Source organism: Genypterus blacodes, unplaced genomic scaffold (assembly GCF_046128005.1).
Source record: "Genypterus blacodes isolate CSIRO-AG114 ecotype Tasmania unplaced genomic scaffold, CSIRO-AGI_Gbla_v1 ptg000121l_1, whole genome shotgun sequence".
NCBI lineage: Eukaryota > Metazoa > Chordata > Actinopteri > Ophidiiformes > Ophidiidae > Genypterus > Genypterus blacodes.
This window is the reverse complement of record NW_027466924.1, coordinates 146,443-165,510: the sequence shown is the minus strand read 5'-3', so window position 1 is coordinate 165,510 and position 19,068 is coordinate 146,443. Positions and strand designations below refer to the sequence as shown.

Genomic DNA, 19,068 nt, shown 5'->3' with positions numbered 1-19,068 from the left:
GTTGCATTGTGGGTAGCCTGGTTGATCTTCTCTGAGAGGCTGTTTATGCACAGGAGGGGTCAGCTGTGCACTTAAGACCTCAGCCATGAGGAATCAATCACTGCTGCTGAATGTAAAGCTCACAGCCAAATCACCTGAAGTCCATTTGTCTCCACTCAGTGTGCAGATGTGATGCGTACACGTCGATGAAGAAAGCAGAGTGTCATGTTTGAGATTAGATTAGAAACATTAGGACAAAGATGAAATTTGTGATTTGGTCCATGAAGACTTTGAGGTTTAAAGACAGAAATGACTCAGAAGGACGATTTGAGTTGTTTTGTTTGTTTGATTTTGATTTTCCGGCGCTAATGAAGAAGAGGAGATGTTGGGCGGGAGGTTGGAGCAAGCCACAGAGGCTCCTCTTCCTCTCCTGTAACAAACGTGTCATTCTGGGCTCAGTGAGGATGAAGTCAGATGTCGTAAAAAGTTGCGTAGTGCAGCTTTAAATGAAGGGGATTGGTTTCCTCTCATCCGACCCGATTTGACCTCTGACCCTCATCTGTGCGGTCACCAGGCAAGGTAAAGCGACGGAGTGGTGTGAGGTAGGAGTCTAACACGCACACACACACACACACACACAACCAGAGTGAGTCCTGGTCCTTTCAGGTCGTTTTATCAGACAAATCACAGAAGCAACTACGTTTCCTCTAAAAACAATTTGTGCATCGGATAAACAACAAACAGGGGCGATGACATCGTCGTGCCGTCTGACTCCAGGCAGAGACGTTTGAGAGCCTCGTCTCTTTAATCAATTTCCAGCTCTGATAAGAGTGTGAGAGTTGTTTTCCTCCCTCCCTCCCTCTCCTGCGTCAAATCCAAAGATCAGATGCTGGATCACACACACACACACACACACACACACACACACACACGCTTGCTCACCTCAAATCCCCCTGTGAGTTTGGTTGAGATGTTTGACGCTGACCCCGCCCCCCCCCCCGGCCGTGATTAGGAACCAGAATCAAACTGTAGCCGGTCGCTCCTGCGGCCCTGGAGGTGGTAATGATCTTTCTGTATGCAAAGGCCCCGGTTCAAAAGGCTGTGGGATGATGGGAACTGGCAAAACCCCATTAACTCCATGACATGAGGCACTCTCTCTCTCTCTCTCTCTCTCTGCCTTTCCCTCCCTCTGCCTTTCTCTCCCACCCTCTCTCTCTCTCTCTCTCTCTCTCTCTCTCTCTCCCTTTCTCTCTCTCTGCCTTTCTCTCCCACCCTCTCTCTCTCTCTCACTCTCTCTCTCTCCCTTTCCCTCTCTGCCTTTCTCTCCCACCCTCTCTCCGTCTCTCTGTGTCTCTCTCTCCCTCTCCCTCTCTCTCTCTCTGCCTTTCTCTCCCTCCCTCTCTGTCTTTTTCTCTCCCACCCTCTCTGTCTGTCTGTCTGTCTGTCTCTCTATCTCTCTCTCTCTCTCTCCCTGTCTCTCTCTACCGTTCCCTCTCTCTGCCTTTCTCTCCCACACTCTCTCTCCCTCTCCCTCTCTCTCCCTCCCTCTCTGTCTTTTTCTCTCCCACCCTCTCTCCCTCTCTGTCTCTCTCTCTGTCTCCCTCTCTCTCTCTCTCTCTCTCTCTCTCTCTCTCTCTCTCTCTCTCTCTCTCTCTCTCTCTCTCCCTGCTGCTGTTGGTTTTGCTGTTTCTGATGTTCCTCCATCTTTTTTTCTTCGTTCTTTCCCTTAAGCCCCAACCAGGCATGTACACCAGAACAAAGCCACGCTCCTCTTCCTCTCCTCTCACACTTACAGCCAAGGACGGGTTTGAAGCCAACCGAATATAAACCTTCACAACCAGAGTTACTCTAAGTATGACATCATCACAGCAGCAGCGAATACACCACATGGAGCCACAGCACACGTTTGATCAACTCCTGTTTCTAATGTGATTGTGATTTACAGTAGATCAGCAGAAGTGTGTATTCTGGGATGTTACTTCTAGTTGTTTCTGCTTCTACGTTTCAGCGGACCTCACCAAAAGGCCGGGCCGCAGACAGGACAGACGCCCCCAGGCAAGACACGTACGGACTAATGGCCTGGACCGGCTGCCATTTAGCGGCTGTCAAACCCAGCAAGCTTCAAAATGCCACCAACTGCGTGAATATAAATCATCAGAGAGAGAGAGAGAGAGAGAGAGAGAGAGAGATGGCAGAGCTACTATGAATTCATTAGTTGTGTTTGTGTGTCTTTTATTCATTTTGGCCTGTAAAAACAAATCACTTTGTCTTCATTGACGTGATGGGCGTCTCGCTCAAACACACAGAAACACTTCACCTCGATCATTTAGGAGTCAGTGCACACACACACAGGCTGACGTCAGCTGTGCCGAAACAGAGGGGAGAAGAAGATGTACAGACTGGGAGGGAGGGAGGGAGGGAGGGAAGAGACCAGCTACTGTGGAGCTTCACATGTCTGCCTGTTTGGTGTTGACAAATGAGCTCAGTAACAGAGCTTTAGCTTTAGCTTTAGCTTTAGCCCACTCGCTGTCAGGGGAAATCCGCTCGTATAAAATCGCAATCAAGCACTCGTTTGTCGCAGTTCTCGCCAAATTGTCCGAACTGTATTTGTATATTTTGCATGTAAACAGATGTTGTGCCCCACAGGAGCCATTGAAGAAGAGGAGGAACATTTATGGAACACCATGATTCGGTCTGGAATGGATCCTAAAATGTAAACATGGAATCCTAAATGAATGTGACTTGAAACTGACAAATGAAGGCTCAAAGTTCAGGAATGAGCAGACTGGAGTTTGGAGGAGGTGACTTTCAGCTTTTACACTTGAAAGCACACACACACAGGCTGCACGGGCTCAAAGGCAGTGAAATGTCGCCACCTACCGATGTAACGAGGAAACTGCAGGGTGAAGTAGTGAATCTATTGATAATCAGTGATTTTTTCTGAACGTTCTGACAAAACAAATATCAGAAAGAAATCCAGAGGAAAACAGTAAAGAAGGTGTGTATTAATAATAATTGGCATAGCTATAAATTTATTTTACTGGGAAAATACACAAACATCACTCTTTAAAAAGACAACACATTTTGAGAAAAAGTTTTCAAATAATAGAGAAAAAAAACGGTTTCTTGATCACGTGACACGAACTCTATCAAATAAATCACGTACAAACTTAAATGACAAATAAGGTCCGAATCACTGAAAACCATTCCGGTCCCAAACCCCGGACCCTGTCACACCATCGCGCCACGTCCGTTTGTGTTTTTCTCACTTGAAACCGACTCTCGACTCTGTGCATTCAACCACATCCGGTCTTGTCCAACGCTACTAACATGTGTCTGATGGCTGATGAGCCGCTTTGCGTGATCAATCAGAACAACATGACTGGACCCCGTTCGTTCGGCTGTCGGGCTCAATCCCCGCCGCCCCGCTCTGTGGCAGGCAGGTGAGGTGAGCCCGCGTCCTGCACCCGCAGGTGGGCGTCGGTGCTACACGGATGGAAGCCTGAGCCACAGTTATGCGGAAAAGCAAGTGTGAACAAGCCTACCTCCCCGCTCACTTCCGAGGGAGTCAGTCCTCCTCACACACACACACACACACACACACACACACACACACACACCCCGCGGAGAGCGCACAGGAGCCCGCGGCCGGTCGGACAGGCTGATCCGTGGTGGAACGCTGGAAGAGGGGAACGGCGCGACCGAGCAGGACCGTCGGCGGCGAACAGCGGGAGTTTGTCCCCCGCAGCAGAGGGACAGACAGGGCGGACATTTGGATGGAAACTTTCTCAACGCACTTTAGGTGACTTTTCTCCTCGCCTGTGCCGTGAGAGCTCACCTGTGCGGACCTGTGCGGACCTGCCCGCCCCTCTCACTCCTCTCACCCGTCTCACCCCCCGCCCCGCTGCCCCAGCACCCCGGACCCCGCTGCCGCCCCGCGGACCCGGAGGAGACGCTGCAATGTCGATGAGACATGAGAGGTCGACCCGAACATTGAAGGAGATTCTGCAGAAACCTGGAAATGACGCATGCGCAGACTGCGGCGCGCCGTGTAAGAGCTTTATTTAACTTTTATCAGCACGAATCAGTTTCCAACCCGGCCGCTGCGCTGCCAGGGCCGACAGGTAGGGGGCGCAATGCATGTCATCTATCTATCTATCTATCTATCTATCTATCTATCTATCTATCTATCTATCTATCTATCTCTCTCTCTCTCTCTCTCTCTCTTGTCTCCAGGTGAAGCTGTAGCTCTTGCTCTCTCTCTCTCTCTCTCTCTCTCTCTCTCTCTCTCTCTCTCTCTCTCTCTCTCTCTCTCTCTCTCTCTCTCTCTCATTCTGTGTTGTGTAGACCCTGCAGGATCAGAAGCCTTCACAGGCCTCAGCAGGTCCTGACTTGCTTGCCTTCACCTCACCCACCCTGACATACATGCAGACTATTGTGTTGTGTGATGGTTAAACCTATATGTAACCCTCATGGAGAGCTCATACCTCCACCAAGCCCCAGCAGATTTCATGAAAGTTTATTCCAAATAGTCTCCAATAGTAAATCTCAAAGAGTTGCTAACACAAGAAGCCCTCGTCTAACTTCACTACACAACAAACCAAAGGACCCACTCCAGAGTGAAGTGCAGCTAAATTCCTGGAATGGTGAAATGGAACGCTTCCACAAGGGGGCGTGTCCAAGGACAACCTGCATTGGAAACCTAAGTATGGTACTACTGTGTATTTGGGTTAAAGTGGCCTAGAACCCCGCCCCCTAAACGTGCCTGAACCTTTCAGAGGGACAGAAAAATCCTTTGAGATTCTTCTGGTCCAAAGCCTGCAGCTGCACCGTGTCTCTCCTAATACAGAACCCTGTGTGTCCAGGTCCGTCCATCAGGTGGACAGAGCTGCTGCTGCTGCTGGTGTGTGTGTGTGTGTGTGTGTGTGTGTGTGTGTGTGTATTAACGGGCCCTGAGGCTGTTCTGCTGCTTCACATATTGCTTCCATATTTGCTCATGCGAGGAAGTTTGCCGTGACTCAGATTTAATAATGATTCATAACTCTGAGTTGTGTGGTTGGGGTTGCGGCCTCTTCCCTCTTTTCTTCTTCACGTTTCTCCCCACAGTGGCGCTCTTATCGCCTCATCTCCTGCCTGCTGATGAAACGCGGCCATTTTGTGTGTTGGCCTGGGTTCATTTTTAATTCATCTCTCGTTCTGTTGCATTGTGAAGTATCGATGTTAGAGATGTGAGGCGTGAGCACAAACCACACACACACACACACACATACACACACACACACTCAGATACTCAGAGAACATCCGGTGTCTGTCTGTCTGTCTGTTTGTCTGTCTGTCTCTTTGTCTCTCTGTCTGTCTGTCTGTCTGTCTAACTGTCTGTCTCTTTGTCTGTCTGTCTAACTGTCTCTTTGTCTGTGTCTGTCTGTCTGTCTGTCTGTCTGTCTGTCTCTTTGTCTGTCTGTCTGTCTGTCTAACTGTCTAACTGTCTCTTTGTCTGTCTGTCTGTCTGTCTGTCTGTCTGTCTGTCTGTCTCTCTGTCTGTCTGTCTCTCTCTCTCGCTCTCTCTAGATGTCTCTCTATGTCTCCCTCTCTCTCTCCCCTCTGTTTCTCTCTCCCCCCCCCTCTCTCTCTCTCTCTCTTTCTCTTCTCTCTCACTCTCTGTCTCTGTCTTTCTCTCTCTTCACCCTTCATCTTTCTTTTTCTCTGTCTCTGATCTGCTGATAACTGGGTCAACCCTCTCTCTCTTTCTCTCACACACACACACACACACACACACACACACACACACACACACTGGGTTTACTGGCAGGCTGCAGTGTGTGTGTGTCAGGGAGATAAGACAGGTGTGGCCAAGCAGAGCAAACATTCACCAGAAAGACCGCAGACTTCATGTTTCATTATTCATCACACCATTCTATGAAATCTGCACTAGAGATTTGAGTGTTTATTAATAAATCAATCGATCTCAATTACTTATGATGCCGAGCCGTCCCTCCTCCCTGTACCCCCCCCCCCCCCCCCTGCAGACCCAGAGTGGGGTAACTGCTCCCTGGGTGTGTTCATCTGCCTGGACTGCTCTGGGATCCACCGCAACATCCCCGATGTCGGCAAAGTCAAATCCCTGAGTCTGTCTCACTGGGAGGACCAGGAGGTGAAGGTGAGAGACTCCCACACACACACACACACACACACACACACACACACACACACACACACACACACACGGGATTGTTTATTATAAATCAAGTGCTCTTCATTTCAGATCTTCCTCATATGATCTTCTGACAGTGAGGAGGATGTTTTCTAACATTCTAGGAGTTTAGCTGATAAATGATGATGGCGCCAGAGAGTAAATGTCCATCTGTCTTTTTGTTACATCATTTGTCTCTTATCATTTATTTTTATTCTACTTTTGAGAGGAAGAAAGTCCTTAATGTAACGACCCCATAATGTCATTCGTCCTCCACTGCTCTCTCCTTCCATTAATTGTGTGTGTGTGTGTGTGTGTGTGTGTGTGTGTGTGTGTGTGTGTGTGTGTGTGTGTGTGTGTGTGTGTGTGTGTGTGTGTGTGTGTGTGTGTGTGTGTGTGTGTGTGTGTGTGCCCCCGCGCTCCAGTTCATGGCTGAGAACGGAAATCAGCTGATGAAGAGTACATATGAGGCCGCCGTTCCCATCTACTACTACAAACCAACCCACAGAGACTGCCAGTGAGTAACCATAGCAACACACACTCACACCCATAACCAAATCAAAGAAAGCACACGTGTTGTATGTGCATGTGTAGCGTTGAGGTGCAGCCCGGCTCGTTCCTGTTTCACTCAAGCTCCGTCACGTCTCCCTGCCTCTGATTATGAAACCTCATTCTGAAATCATTCCACCACCAAGTGGGCGAGCCTGGGCGCTTATCTCTGCTCCTCCAGCACCCAACACACTCCGGCTCTGAACATCTGTGTGTGGAGAAAGAGAGCCAGGATGTGAGACAAACAAGTGAAGATGTGTTCAAGTGACACACAATGTAACCATGGAGACTCACCTGACATTAGTGTTGCTAGTATGATGATCTCATAGGCGTGTTTACAGGAAGACGTCATTGCGAAATGCATCATGGGGGGGAGACACAGGGGGGAGACAGGGGGGAGACAAAACAAAGAAACGGGAGGACATATCACGCAAAAATTGATCCGATTCAATCTGATTGTCCTTTATCAATAATATCACAGTGTGAAGTGTATTTGGTTCACACGTGTTAGCGATCAATAAACCTGACCCTATCTCAGCCCACTCAGTTGATCAGTCACTTTATGTAAATGGAGGGTTTTGATGGACGTGTGTGTGTGTGTGTGTGTGTGTGTGTGTGTGTGTGTGTGTGTGTGTGTGTGTGTGTGTGTGTGTGTGTGTGTGTGTGTGTGTGTGTGTGTGTGTGTGTGTGTGTGTCACACACAGGGTGTTGAGAGAACAGTGGATCAGAGCGAAGTATGAGAGGGAAGAGTTCTGCGACCCTGGAGTTAACCTTATATATGAGGAAGGTGAGTCCACACACACACACACACACACACACACCCCTTCTTTCTTTCTCTCTCTCCCTCCCTCTCTGTCTCTCTCTCCTTGTCCCTCCTCCTCTGTCTCTCTCTCTCCCTCCCATTCACCCTCATGACCTGTGCTGGATTCCTGCAGGGACTCGAGATGGTATGCTGATGAAAAGGGGGCGGGACAACGGGCAGTTCCTCAGCAGGCGATTTGTTCTCTCAGAGCGAGAGGGCACGCTCAAGTATTTCACCAAATATGACGTGAGCGGCCACACACACACACACACACACACACACACACACACACAGACACACACCCACACACACCCACACACACAGCGTTGACAGTATAATCATGGACACTGCTCTGCGTGCTCAGACAGGCTGTACGCTCTGTGTGCTGTCAGCTCAGCGTCTGAGGTTTTACATCTGCACTTTGTTTGTATAAAGGGTTAAACATTTATCTCTGGAATCGTTTCCCTGGCAGATTACAATTTTTCTTTTTTTTTGTATTCTTAGGGATTTTGTACATTTTAGTTTTATAGAATCAACATTGTGTGTGTGTGTGTGTGTGTGTGTGTGTGTGTGTGTGTGTGTGTGTGTGTGTGTGTGTGTGTGTGTGTGTGTGTGTGTGTGTGTGTGTGTGTGTGTGACCTCGCCACCTAAGCCACACACGCAGACTGGTGTTCAGATGCTACTTTGAGATGTTGCCCTGAGGCGCTCATCCACACACACACACACACACACACACACACACACACACACACACACACACACACACACACACACACACACACACGCACACACGCACACACGCACGCTTGCACTCTGATGCCAATAGCTGGTTACCAGGCAGGCAGTGACAGAGTGTCATCTTCATCAAGTGTGTATTGAGTGTGATGTGCGTACACATTCATGACACGCATGTTAACCCTTTCATCATGCTCTGAATGAGGCCATACATCCTTTATGAGTGGACTGAATCCAGCATCATCACTGTGAGTTTACTCAGGCCTAGTTTACACATTTAGGACCATGAGGAGATTTAAGGTTCAATTCATTTGTTTGCTGTTGTTTTCAATATTTATCTACCAAAGAACACTGAAGTGAGCATAACACCTGAATACCACCTTAACTCTGAATACAACAGAGTCCCACCACCTTTAGTCTGAGTCTGACTCCTCTCCTCTCCCCTCCTCTCCTCTCTTCTTCTCCTTATATCCTCTCCCCTCCCCTCATCTCCCCTACCCTCCTCTCTTCTTCTTCTCTTCTCTTCTCTTCTCTTCTCTTCTCTTCTCTTCTCTTCTCTTCTCCTTCTCCTTATCTCCTCTCCTCTCTTCTTCTCCTTATCTCCTCTCCTCTTCCCTCCTCTCCTCTCTTCTTCTCCTTATCTCCTCTCCTCTTCCCTCCTCTCCTCTCTTCTTCTCCTTATCTCTTCTCTTCTCCTCTCCTCTCTTCTTCTCCTTATCTCTTCTTCTCTCCTCTCTTCTCCTCTCCTCTCTTCTCCCCTCCTCTCCTCTCCTCTCCTACTCCTTATCTCTTCTCTTCTCTTCTCTTCTCTTCTCTTCTCTTCTCTGCTCTTCTCTTCTCTTCTCTTCTCTTCTCTTCTCTTCTCTTCTCTCCTCTCTTCTCCTCTCCTCTCTTCTCCCCTCCTCTCCTCTCTTCTTCTCCTTATCTCCTCTTCTCTTCTCTTCTCTTCTCTTCTCTTCTCTTCTCTTCTCTTCTCTTCTCTTCTCTTCTCTTCTCTTCTCTTCTCTTCTCTTCTCCTCTCCTCTCCTCAGGCGAAGGAGCCCAAGGCAGTGATCAAGGTGGACACCATCAACGCCACCTTCCAGCCGGAGAAGATTGGAAACCCCAACGGCCTGCAGATCACCTACCTCAAAGACTACAGCACCCGCAACATCTTCATCTACCACGACAACGGCAAGGTGTGTGTGTGTGTTTGTGTGTGTGTGTGTGTGTGTGTGTGTGTGTGTGTGAGGTTCACTATTTGTAATCTTTACTTTCCCTTTCTGTTTCTCTAAAGCAAGTTTGAGTTTGTTCAGCACGACCAAGAGAAATTGTTTAACCCCCCCCCCCCCCTCTCTCTCTCTCTCTCTCTCTCTCTCTCTCTCTCTCTCTCTCTCTCTCTCTCTCTCTCTCTCTCTCTCTCCATCTCTCTCTCTCTCCCTTCATCAGGAGATTGTCGACTGGTTAAATTCGATTCGGGCAGTTCAGCTTCACTATCTCAAAGTGGCCTTCCCTGGAGCTACAGATGTTGAGGTAAGCACACACACACACACACACTCCCTCTCTCTCTCCTTCTCTATCCCCCTCTCTCTCTGTCACACACATTGATGATTTGATGAAAGAGGGAAGTTTGATTGTTTCACAAAGTTTTCTTGTTTATTCTGGATTCCTTTGCTCGCCGTTTTCAGCTCATACCCAAACTCACACGCAACTTTCTGAAGGAGGGATACATGGAAAAGACGGGCCCCAGGGTATGTAACGCACACACACACACACACACACACACACACACACACACACACAGTCTATCTCCGGCTGGGTGACAGATTGATGTCATTGTGATCTTTGTTCTCTTGAAGCCAGTTTGGCAGGTGTGTGTGTGTGTGTGTGTGTGTGTGTGTGTGTGTGTGTGTGTGTGTGTGTGTGTGTGTGTGTGTGAACACGACGGGCCTTTAAACGCATCAGGCTGTCTCTTCTGTAGGTGCATTGTTGTCTCAAAAGTTGAGCAAAAGCAAAAGCAAATGAGTCCGGCTCGGAGCTTGACCCGGCACACACACACACACACACACACACACACACACACACACACACACACACACACACACACACACACACACACACACACACACACACACACACACACACACACACACACACACACACACACACACACACGGGTCCATCCATGACCGGAGACCCAAACAAGACGTTTACCTGTCGGCCATTTAGAGGCCCATTTAGAGGCCCACTGAGGCAGTGGCTCAGTGGGTAGTGCTTCCGCTTGGGAACCGGAGGGTCGCTGGTTCGAGCCCCTGCCGAGGTGCCCCTGAGCAAGGCACCGAACCCTCAATTGCTCCCCCCTCTGTGAAGGGTGGTTATGTAATGTAAGTCGCTTTGGATAAAAGCGTCTGCCAAATGACCGTAATGTAACGTAATGTAGAATCCCATTTATATTTCGTGATGTGAGAGATTCATTCATCTTACCGTCAGTCTGAGGGGAGAGAGAGTTAAAGGCTTCATGCTGAGTGCAGACTCATGCTGCACCAGGACAGGAAGTTAAGTGGTTACCTACACAGGACACACACACACACACCATGGAACCTGAGCCTCTGACACAGCTGGTGTATTCAGACAGGCGCAGACACACACACACACACACACACACACACAAACGTATTCACACAGGCAGTCTCTGGGTTTCGTCTCCGTCTGTCAGGCTGAGAGATGAAAGCTTTCACAAACTTGCTGCGTCGGGCTGATATGTGCTAAATGGGCGTCGTCGTTCTTCTCCCCGTCTCCTGCGACACGTATTTGTGGAAGGAGCCGCTCGCAAAATGAGAAGTAGCAAGTGGCTTCTGCCTGAAGTGAGGAAATCAAAGCGTTTGTCAGCAGCCGGGCACCTGAACGTCCTCATTATCTGAAAGCAGGCCCGGGCCGTCTCTGCACCTGGGCCAAGCCTCAAAAGCTGCTGCGCTCCGTATTCTCCCTTGACAGCCGCCTCCCTCGCCTCCTGTATATTTAACAGCTGAGCTGATGCGTTAACATTCGATGCGACGGCTTTAGCTTTTCTGTTATGGTACAAATGTGGGACGCAAGCGGAGCGATAAAGGCTTGAATCCCAGTTGACAGCATGAAGCAATCGTGACATTAAAGGATCCTTTCATGCGTCATTCTGAGGTTAATGCACTTTTCACGGGTGAACAACAGCTCAGGTGATGTGTAACAGAGGAAAGGGGCCGAGAGAGACGAGGTCGGACAGCACACACACACGCTCAGCTCCAGCTTTACGCTTTCATCAATACATTCAATAAAGATTTAGGTTGTTGGGCCTTTCTGATGTTGACTTTGATATTTGTCATGTCTCTCGGTCTCTCTCTCGGTCTCTCTCTCTCTCTCTCTCTCGGTCTCTCTCTCTCGGTCTCTCGGTCTCTCTCTCTCTCTCTCTCTCAGCAAACGGAAGGCTTCAAGAAACGCTGGTTCACTCTAGACCACAGGCGGCTCATGTACTTCAAAGATCCCCTGGTATGACAAAACCACACACACAAACCCACACACACAAACCCACACACACAAACCCACACACACAAACCCACACAAACAAACCCACACACACAAACCCACACTGACACATTTAGAGAGAGAGTTGTCATTTGGAGAGCAGACACAGTAATGTTTCATAAACAAGCTGACACAGGAACATAGACACACTTTGGTCGGCTCATAACAGCAGAGTTTGGGGTTAAAGCACAAGATGAACACTTTCCTGCTGGGTCTGAAATAGTTGATGTTTAGGTGTAGAAGGGTGATGTTTGGGTAGAGATGAGAGATGGTTGTTGTCTCTCATGGATCTCTAACCACCACCACCCCGCCAGGAACGTCTGGACCTATGGACCTGGTTGATGAACGTCCCATATCTGGTTTGCAGTCACATTTATGGCCACTTGATGAATGAGAGTCCAAAATTCACTCCCCTTTGTGGACTTTTGCTGATTACACAATATGTACTGATAAATGTTATTGCCATGGAGACGTACAGCCGGTAAAGGGAGTTAGAGTAAAAGGCACAGGATGGAGGCACCGGCCCTGCTGAGCTTTGTGACTGACGCAGCAGTTCAATGGAGCAGTGTAATAATTATAGGTGCTAACTGACGGAAGTGTTGCCCCAAGAGTGTCAGACACGAAAAAAACTGTCAGATGAAAGGCAGAGGAAGTCTGGGGGAGTTTAGAGAGGGTGTGGTGTCTGTATCGCAATCTGGATATGGCTTACATCAGAACAGGGAGGGAGCTTTGTTTAAGACCATTAACAACACTATGATTGTAAAATAGAGATCATCTGTATTGTCTAAGTATCGCTCAACCAGGGGCTTAGTGAATAAGAGAGAGTGAAAGCGCCCTCTGACTGAAGGAAACGAGCTGAAACGATCCTCAGCAAGCACTGATCCTTCAAGAGCCTCCTCCAGAAGATACATCCTTACTGGACCATGTCAACGTCTGAAAGAACAGACTCCTAATGTAAAGAGGAAGTTCTTATGCATCACTGCAGAGATCCAGGTCGCACGTTCCCTCCAACGCCAGGACACAGCAGGAGGTCTAAAGGTCAAAATGGTGTTTGTGTGACACCTGGTGTCGCTTCGTTGACGTTATCGACGACCTGCAGATCTCCTCCACTCCTTTTGACTAGTTTGTGTCTGGTATAGACACAAGGAGACGCTCCGGTGCAGATAGTTGCTAGTTCTTTCCCAAGTATTCACTTTATATGCACAAACTCAATCAAAAACACTTCACTAATCAAGTGCATCACACCTGCAAGGATCAATACCAACATAACAGAAGGCTCTCCTGTCCCCTCACTCTTCTCTCCTTTGTCTGACCTCTCTGTCTGAAGGACGCCTTTGCCAAAGGTGAGGTGTTTTTGGGGAACAAAGACCACGGTTACAGCGCCGCTGCCGGCTTGCCCGCCGGCACCCACTGCAACGGTGCCTGGCAACACGGCATTACCATGGTAACGCCCGACCGCTCCTTCCTGTTTACCTGTGAGACGGAGGGCGACCAGCAGGATTGGCTGAAGCACTTCAATGATGTCCTGAGTGCTACGATGTCGCCTCAGGAGTACACGAGTAAGACCTCAGAGCTTAATCATGGTCATCCAATGTTCAGAAGTCATTATTAGGAGCTATTGTTGGCTTGAAGTTAGAAGGGAACAAATAAGAGACATTGACTTCTACTTAATTAACAGATCTGATTAAGTCTGATAGGAAAATTATTTTATAATGAACTTTCCTACATTATGTCAGGCTTTTCACTCAATAAGTAAACAATTATATATTATATTTTATTACAATGTTTGGTCAGTGCTAGCTTTACTGAATCTGGATTTTAATGTTTTCCAGTGGCAGCCTTGTTCAAGCACAGGCCCTGAGGGACCCCAGGCCTGGAGGGACCCCAGGCCCGGAGGGGCCGACACCTCCTCCCCCCTCTCTACATATCCACACCCCCACACCTCCTCCTCTGCTTTGGGATCTATGCAGCCTGGGGCTCAGACTGCATGGCTTTCTTACTTCTTCCCCAGAGTTGTTAATTAAAAGATTTGTGCTTTTAATTATTTTGCCGGTACCTTGACAGTCTGGGCTCCAACTTTACGGCCTTCTTCATGAGTGGTGGTTTGACATGTTAGGACACATTTGGCTTAGGAAGGTGTTCCTGGTAAGGAAGCGTTGCTACGCCCCTTCATCCCAGTTTACTGCCTATTGAGGTTGTTTCTGGATTTCCATTGCTTCTTTAATGGGGCTCACTGGGTCCTACTGTCCCAGTGGTTGGATGTTGTGCTGTGGGAAGAGACCTACACTGGTCTAAGAAGTATGTAGAAGTAATACATATTGTGTAACTTGGGTGATTGCATGATTCTGCCCCCTCCCCTTCCATGATGTCTCTCCCTCTGTTGCAGACTCCAGGTTGTCTTGTTTGGCTGGATGTGCTCCTTATGTTTTTATCACCCAGCATGTTAGGTCTATAGCCACCTAGGGGCCACGTGTCAAAACACCAGAAATGCTTGTGAAGAAGGCCACAGAGTTCCAGTGGAAACAGTCAAGGAGACAAAAACACAGCGGTGCCAAATCATTCACATCACAGCTGCACCCTGACCGCTGCTTTGACACGTGTTCTAATACACTCATGGGTTCATGTCTGTAAAGAAATATCAGCCACTCTGTGATTCTGTGAACCTGACAAAAGTCATTACATGAAAAAGCAGAACATCTTTATCTCAATTTTATTTGTTTATGGCCTGAAAATAGACCCGTTGACACAATCCCACGAGTCTTTTGGAGACGATTAGTGCAGCAAACATCCTTGTTATAGACTTAACAGACTCTCTAACTGCCGCCTGGCCACTGCACCACTGCACTCTGCTCCTCCACTCCTCCACTGTGCAGTTTCACCAGTTTCTCTTTGAGCTAAAGCTTCAGACCTGTACAGTTTACATCATGACTTCTTCTGTATTATTTTGTATCATTTCTGGGACGTGTGTACTGCTGTTCAGTGTGTTATGCGGGGAAAAAGCAGCAATTGGGAATTGATCAGTAATTGTTGATGTATCGGCGCCCCCAGGTGGCATTTGTCAGCAAGCACACATTAAGTCTAAATAGTAATAGTAGTAGTAATAGTTATTTTTTTCTGTTTTTCATAAATATCACACACACCAGTTGATCAATTGTATATCAACTCACTTTTCTACCAGGCATTTCTTTGTTGGGCTTTGTGTCATTGTGCATTCATGATCACTAATAAAACATTTCTTCTATAGTTGTTGGTGGGATTCCATCTGTACATTTGTGTTTGGTTGTACGTGTGTGTTTGTTGCTCACCTTATCACGCTCTTAAAGATAGACTATCCAAAATGAGTGGAAACCCGCTACAGACCATTGTGTCATTACATTACATTGTTTACATTACAGAGCCAGAACTGCACGGGCAATCGCTATCAATAATATAGTTCTGAAAAGTGCAGCACATAGTGATTGTTGTGTTTCTCTCTGTGTATATGTGTGATGCTCTTGCTTAGGAGTGTTGTCCTGTACATGTGAGTGTGTGTCCCCTGCCAATAATTGCTGGGTGCTTAAAACTACACCCTGGTGTTCGGACACAGCAGGTTGGTGGCTCAGATGAATACCTCGTAAATCTATAGGCCTGTGCTGGCTTTTCACCCAGGTGAGAAAAGGGAAGGGAAGGACTAAAGAGAGGAGAGGGGAGAGAAAGCCAGAGACGTTCCTCGATCCAACCCGAGACCCTGGAGTGCTGAAGATCCCGGGACGCAGGAATGGCGTGGATACAACAGCAGGTCTGACCTACTATGAAGTACTGGTGTGTGGGTGAATCGCTGACAGAAGCTACGGTTGGATGTCATCGGGAGGAAGACGAAGTGCAGCCGTTTCACATCACATCAAGGCAGAAATTCAATCATTGATGGAAGGGACAGACTTCGGCAGTGCAGGTGCTCGCTATCAAGAGGTTCTCAAGCTGAGAGGAGGAGTCCTGACACCTGACCCTGCTGCCTCCAATCAGTCCCTATCTTATATAGTTGAGAACAGAAAAACCTCTGGACTTCAAAATCCACTCAGAAGATCCTGATAATAATGGAGCAATGTTAGGTCATGGCTGTACGCAGGACTCTGTGTTGGGGAAGAAGTCTGACAAACCACAGCAGAGCGTTTCTGAAGCCGACTGCCATGCCAGGAGTTTTCTAAGAACGAGCACTGAACTCCATGCTGCACTCCCTCGTTGACTTGCTCTTGGATTTTTCTCACACGGTTCTTGAGCGAGGATTCTTAACTTGGATTGTCTGTGTCACCTTTGGGAACATAAGGTTGTCTGACTGACTGACTGTCTTTATGTAACTGGACCAATGTGCCAAAACCAGAACACAAGAAGAGCTGAAAGATTTATGTCACCAATGTTGATGGAGCGGTGCTGCCGTCTTCCCTCTGCGCTTCACCTTACAGCATGAAATGCATACGGACTTGAGAAGCCGTTCCATTTCCCTACAGGAGCACAGCCCTCCAGCCTGGCTAAAATACATTGTAGCGTGACCTCCGACCCTGCTTTGTGAAGTCTCCCCTGCAATGAACTGTACTCCCAATGCCACCCGCAGCCCTCAGCTGGGACCCGACCTAAGCCCTGAGGGTGGAGGAGCTGGGTCTCAAGACGGTGACGGCGGCGGAGGTGCTGGTGGCCTTTGGGTGACGTCCCTTCTTGGCGCCACGCTTTTGACCATGTGTGCCATGGGCGTGGTGGGCAACGTGTACACCCTAACCATAACCCGCTCAGCCGCGCTGCGCCGCACAGGTTCCATGTACATCTACATCGTCAATCTTGCTCTGGCAGACCTGCTCTACCTTTCCACCATCCCATTTGTGGTCTGCACCTACTTTGCCCATGACTGGCTGTTTGGTGAGGCTGGCTGTCGCGTCCTGCTGAGCCTCGACCTCCTCACCATGCACACCAGCGTCTTCATCTTGGTGGCTATGAGCCTGGAGCGCTACCGTGCCGTGGCCAGGCCCTTCAGCGCCCACAGGTCTTCATCTCGCGGACGACGGCTGATGGCAGGGATGATCTGGGGGTTAGCGACGGTGCTGACGCTGCCCATGATGGTGATGATCCGTCTCAGGGAGGGCAAACCCAGTGCGGCTGGTTTGGTGAAGAGAATCTGTTTCCCCACCTGGACCCCAGAGGCCTTCAAAGCGTACATCACCATCCTGTTTCTAACAAGTGTTTTAGTCCCTGGATTAGTTATTGTTGGGCTGTATGCAGGGCTAGCCAGGCGCTACTGGGCAGCACAGGCCAGCTTGGGAGGAAGCAGCCGCTCTGCCCGAAGGAGGGGACTCAAACAGAAAGTTGTGTCAATGATCTTTAGCATTGTGGTGGCGTACTGGGCATGTTTCCTGCCTTTCTGGGGATGGCAGCTGGCCAAACTGTTCTCACCCGAGTCGCTTAAGGCTCTGTCCCCGGCGGCTCACAATTATGTGAATTTCTTTGTGACGTGTCTGACCTACGGGAACAGCTGCATAAATCCTTTTCTTTACACTCTCCTGACTCGGAATTACAAAGACTACCTGGCTCAGAAAGGTCAATCCACGGCAACCAGCAGGGTGGACGCGGGGTCAGGTGCAAGCACGCCGCTGCAGGAGCTTTAGTGGACAAATAAGTGGCTACCGACCATAAACAAGGTTAAGAGCCTGAGTGAGGACATTTTTGTTGTAGTGTTTGTAGAAAAACTGTTAAAAAAAAAAGTGTCGTCTTTGTAGTAGTGAAACCTCACAAATGCTGTGTGTTTGCCTATGCTTCTACTCTGTCGATGTGATGATTTGAGTGTTATTGCTCATTTACACTAAATTATTATATAAACAAACCTTTTCCATGTTGCATCATGGGTCATGTGTTATGTTGTCCTGGTGCTACATGGGGAGGCTAGCACTAGCTTGCCCCCTTACTGTGTAAAGCTAGCTGTGGCGCTCTAAATTGCAGTAATTGTTCACTACCACATCTTTGAAATGTCACACGACAAATTAGGAGCATGTGAGACAACACTGGAACCTTGTGGCTTTCTCCTTTAACCATCAGATAAAGCTGGCAAGGGGCTCATTACTGGGCCAAACTTGAGTTAGTCTGAACACAGGTAGTTTGTATACGAATTGTTTGCCGCAGCAAGGAAGCAAAGAGTAAGAAAAGACTAAAAAGAGCTCAGTGACGCAGGTGGGAAGGGTCTGTAGGTTAGACACAGCAGTTTCCTCGCCTCTCCTATCACCGCATACAGTAAAGGACCATTTCATCTCCTTCCAGGGAATGTAGTTGCATCGTGCCACATTCCTCAGCCTCGGGCCACGCTTCTTTTGAGTCCTCCTGCAAATTGTCTCCGTAGGAATGTGCCTCATTTCACCTCGGCCGTATATCATCGCCGTTTCTGCGTTATCCTCTTTTATTCCACATGATCTTCTCCAATCTCCTCAGTGCAGTCTATCGGCCTTAAGCCACATTCACAGTGCCGGGCTTGATCCTCAATTCTAATTTACTGCTCATGTTATAGTTTTGAAATGACTTTAAATGATTGTATCATTCTTCATGGACGTGCAGGTCATTTTAAATTCAACCATGGGCTCATTATGAAGCTCCTTGTGGCTCTGGTGACATTTTATGAAAGCGTTGAGTCCCCTTGTGTCCTTGTGACTTTCATCTCTTCCAGCAGGTTCATACCCATATTGAAACTTGGACTCTTCCTTCTCAGCATGGCACCACAAAGGCATCCTTGACCTGTACTCGGATGGCAGTTTTAACAGCTTCTCCAATCTGTCAACTCCATATAGACTACCTGCTAACCAATTATTTCAATACTTCTGAATCAGACACTTTGCCTGCAGCAATTTCTTTTTATTGGGCGTCGGGGACCGATCTAATTCTAAAACAGTGGCTGCCTGGGAGGCTGAGCTTGAAATGCATCTAGACATAGACTGGTGGGACAAAGTCATACGTAATCTACATACTGTCTCGTCATGTGCTCGTCTCGCTCTCATCCAGTTTAAGGTCGTACACGGGGTCCATTTTTCTAAATCCAGATTGGCCGAAATGTACACAGAAGTAGAAAGACAAATGTATTAGATGTTCAAACCCTTACTGTAACCTAAGCCACATGTTTGTCCTCTGCCCCAGGCTGCACAACTATTGGTCCGGTTACTTTAACACATTGTCCATCATATTGGGAACGCGCGTTCAACCCTCCCTTCATATTGCCATCTTCTGTACCCCATCTGACTCACGCCAATTTAACACCTCACAAAAGGTTATG

At 48.3% G+C, this 19,068-nt stretch overlaps 2 protein-coding genes across 3 annotated transcripts; both read left to right on the top strand.

Annotated features, from left to right (window-relative positions):
• The first annotated feature begins 3,496 nt into the window (after window positions 1-3,496).
• Window positions 3,497-15,035, top strand: LOC143010207 (arf-GAP with dual PH domain-containing protein 1). Of its 2 annotated transcripts, XR_012964770.1 has the most exons (12): window positions 3,497-4,030; window positions 6,006-6,136; window positions 6,595-6,686; window positions 7,423-7,505; window positions 7,654-7,766; window positions 9,287-9,433; window positions 9,684-9,767; window positions 9,923-9,985; window positions 11,685-11,756; window positions 13,120-13,351; window positions 13,625-14,389; window positions 14,435-15,035. XR_012964770.1 is itself a non-coding variant. In XM_076162420.1 (11 exons), the coding sequence occupies exons 1-11, from the start codon at window positions 3,940-3,942 to the stop codon at window positions 13,651-13,653; spliced, it is 1,137 nt and encodes a 378-aa protein (XP_076018535.1). In that variant the 5' UTR covers window positions 3,497-3,939; the 3' UTR covers window positions 13,654-15,035. The 2 variants fall into 2 exon arrangements, 1 of the variants encoding a protein (XP_076018535.1); XM_076162420.1 differs by having other exon boundaries at window positions 13,625-15,035.
• A 1,316-nt stretch (window positions 15,036-16,351) lies between these two features.
• uts2r4 (urotensin-2 receptor 4) lies at window positions 16,352-17,422 on the top strand. Its single transcript, XM_076162421.1, has one exon. It carries the CDS (start codon window positions 16,352-16,354, stop codon window positions 17,420-17,422), a length of 1,071 nt encoding a protein of 356 aa, XP_076018536.1.
• The last annotated feature ends 1,646 nt before the right edge of the window (window positions 17,423-19,068 follow it).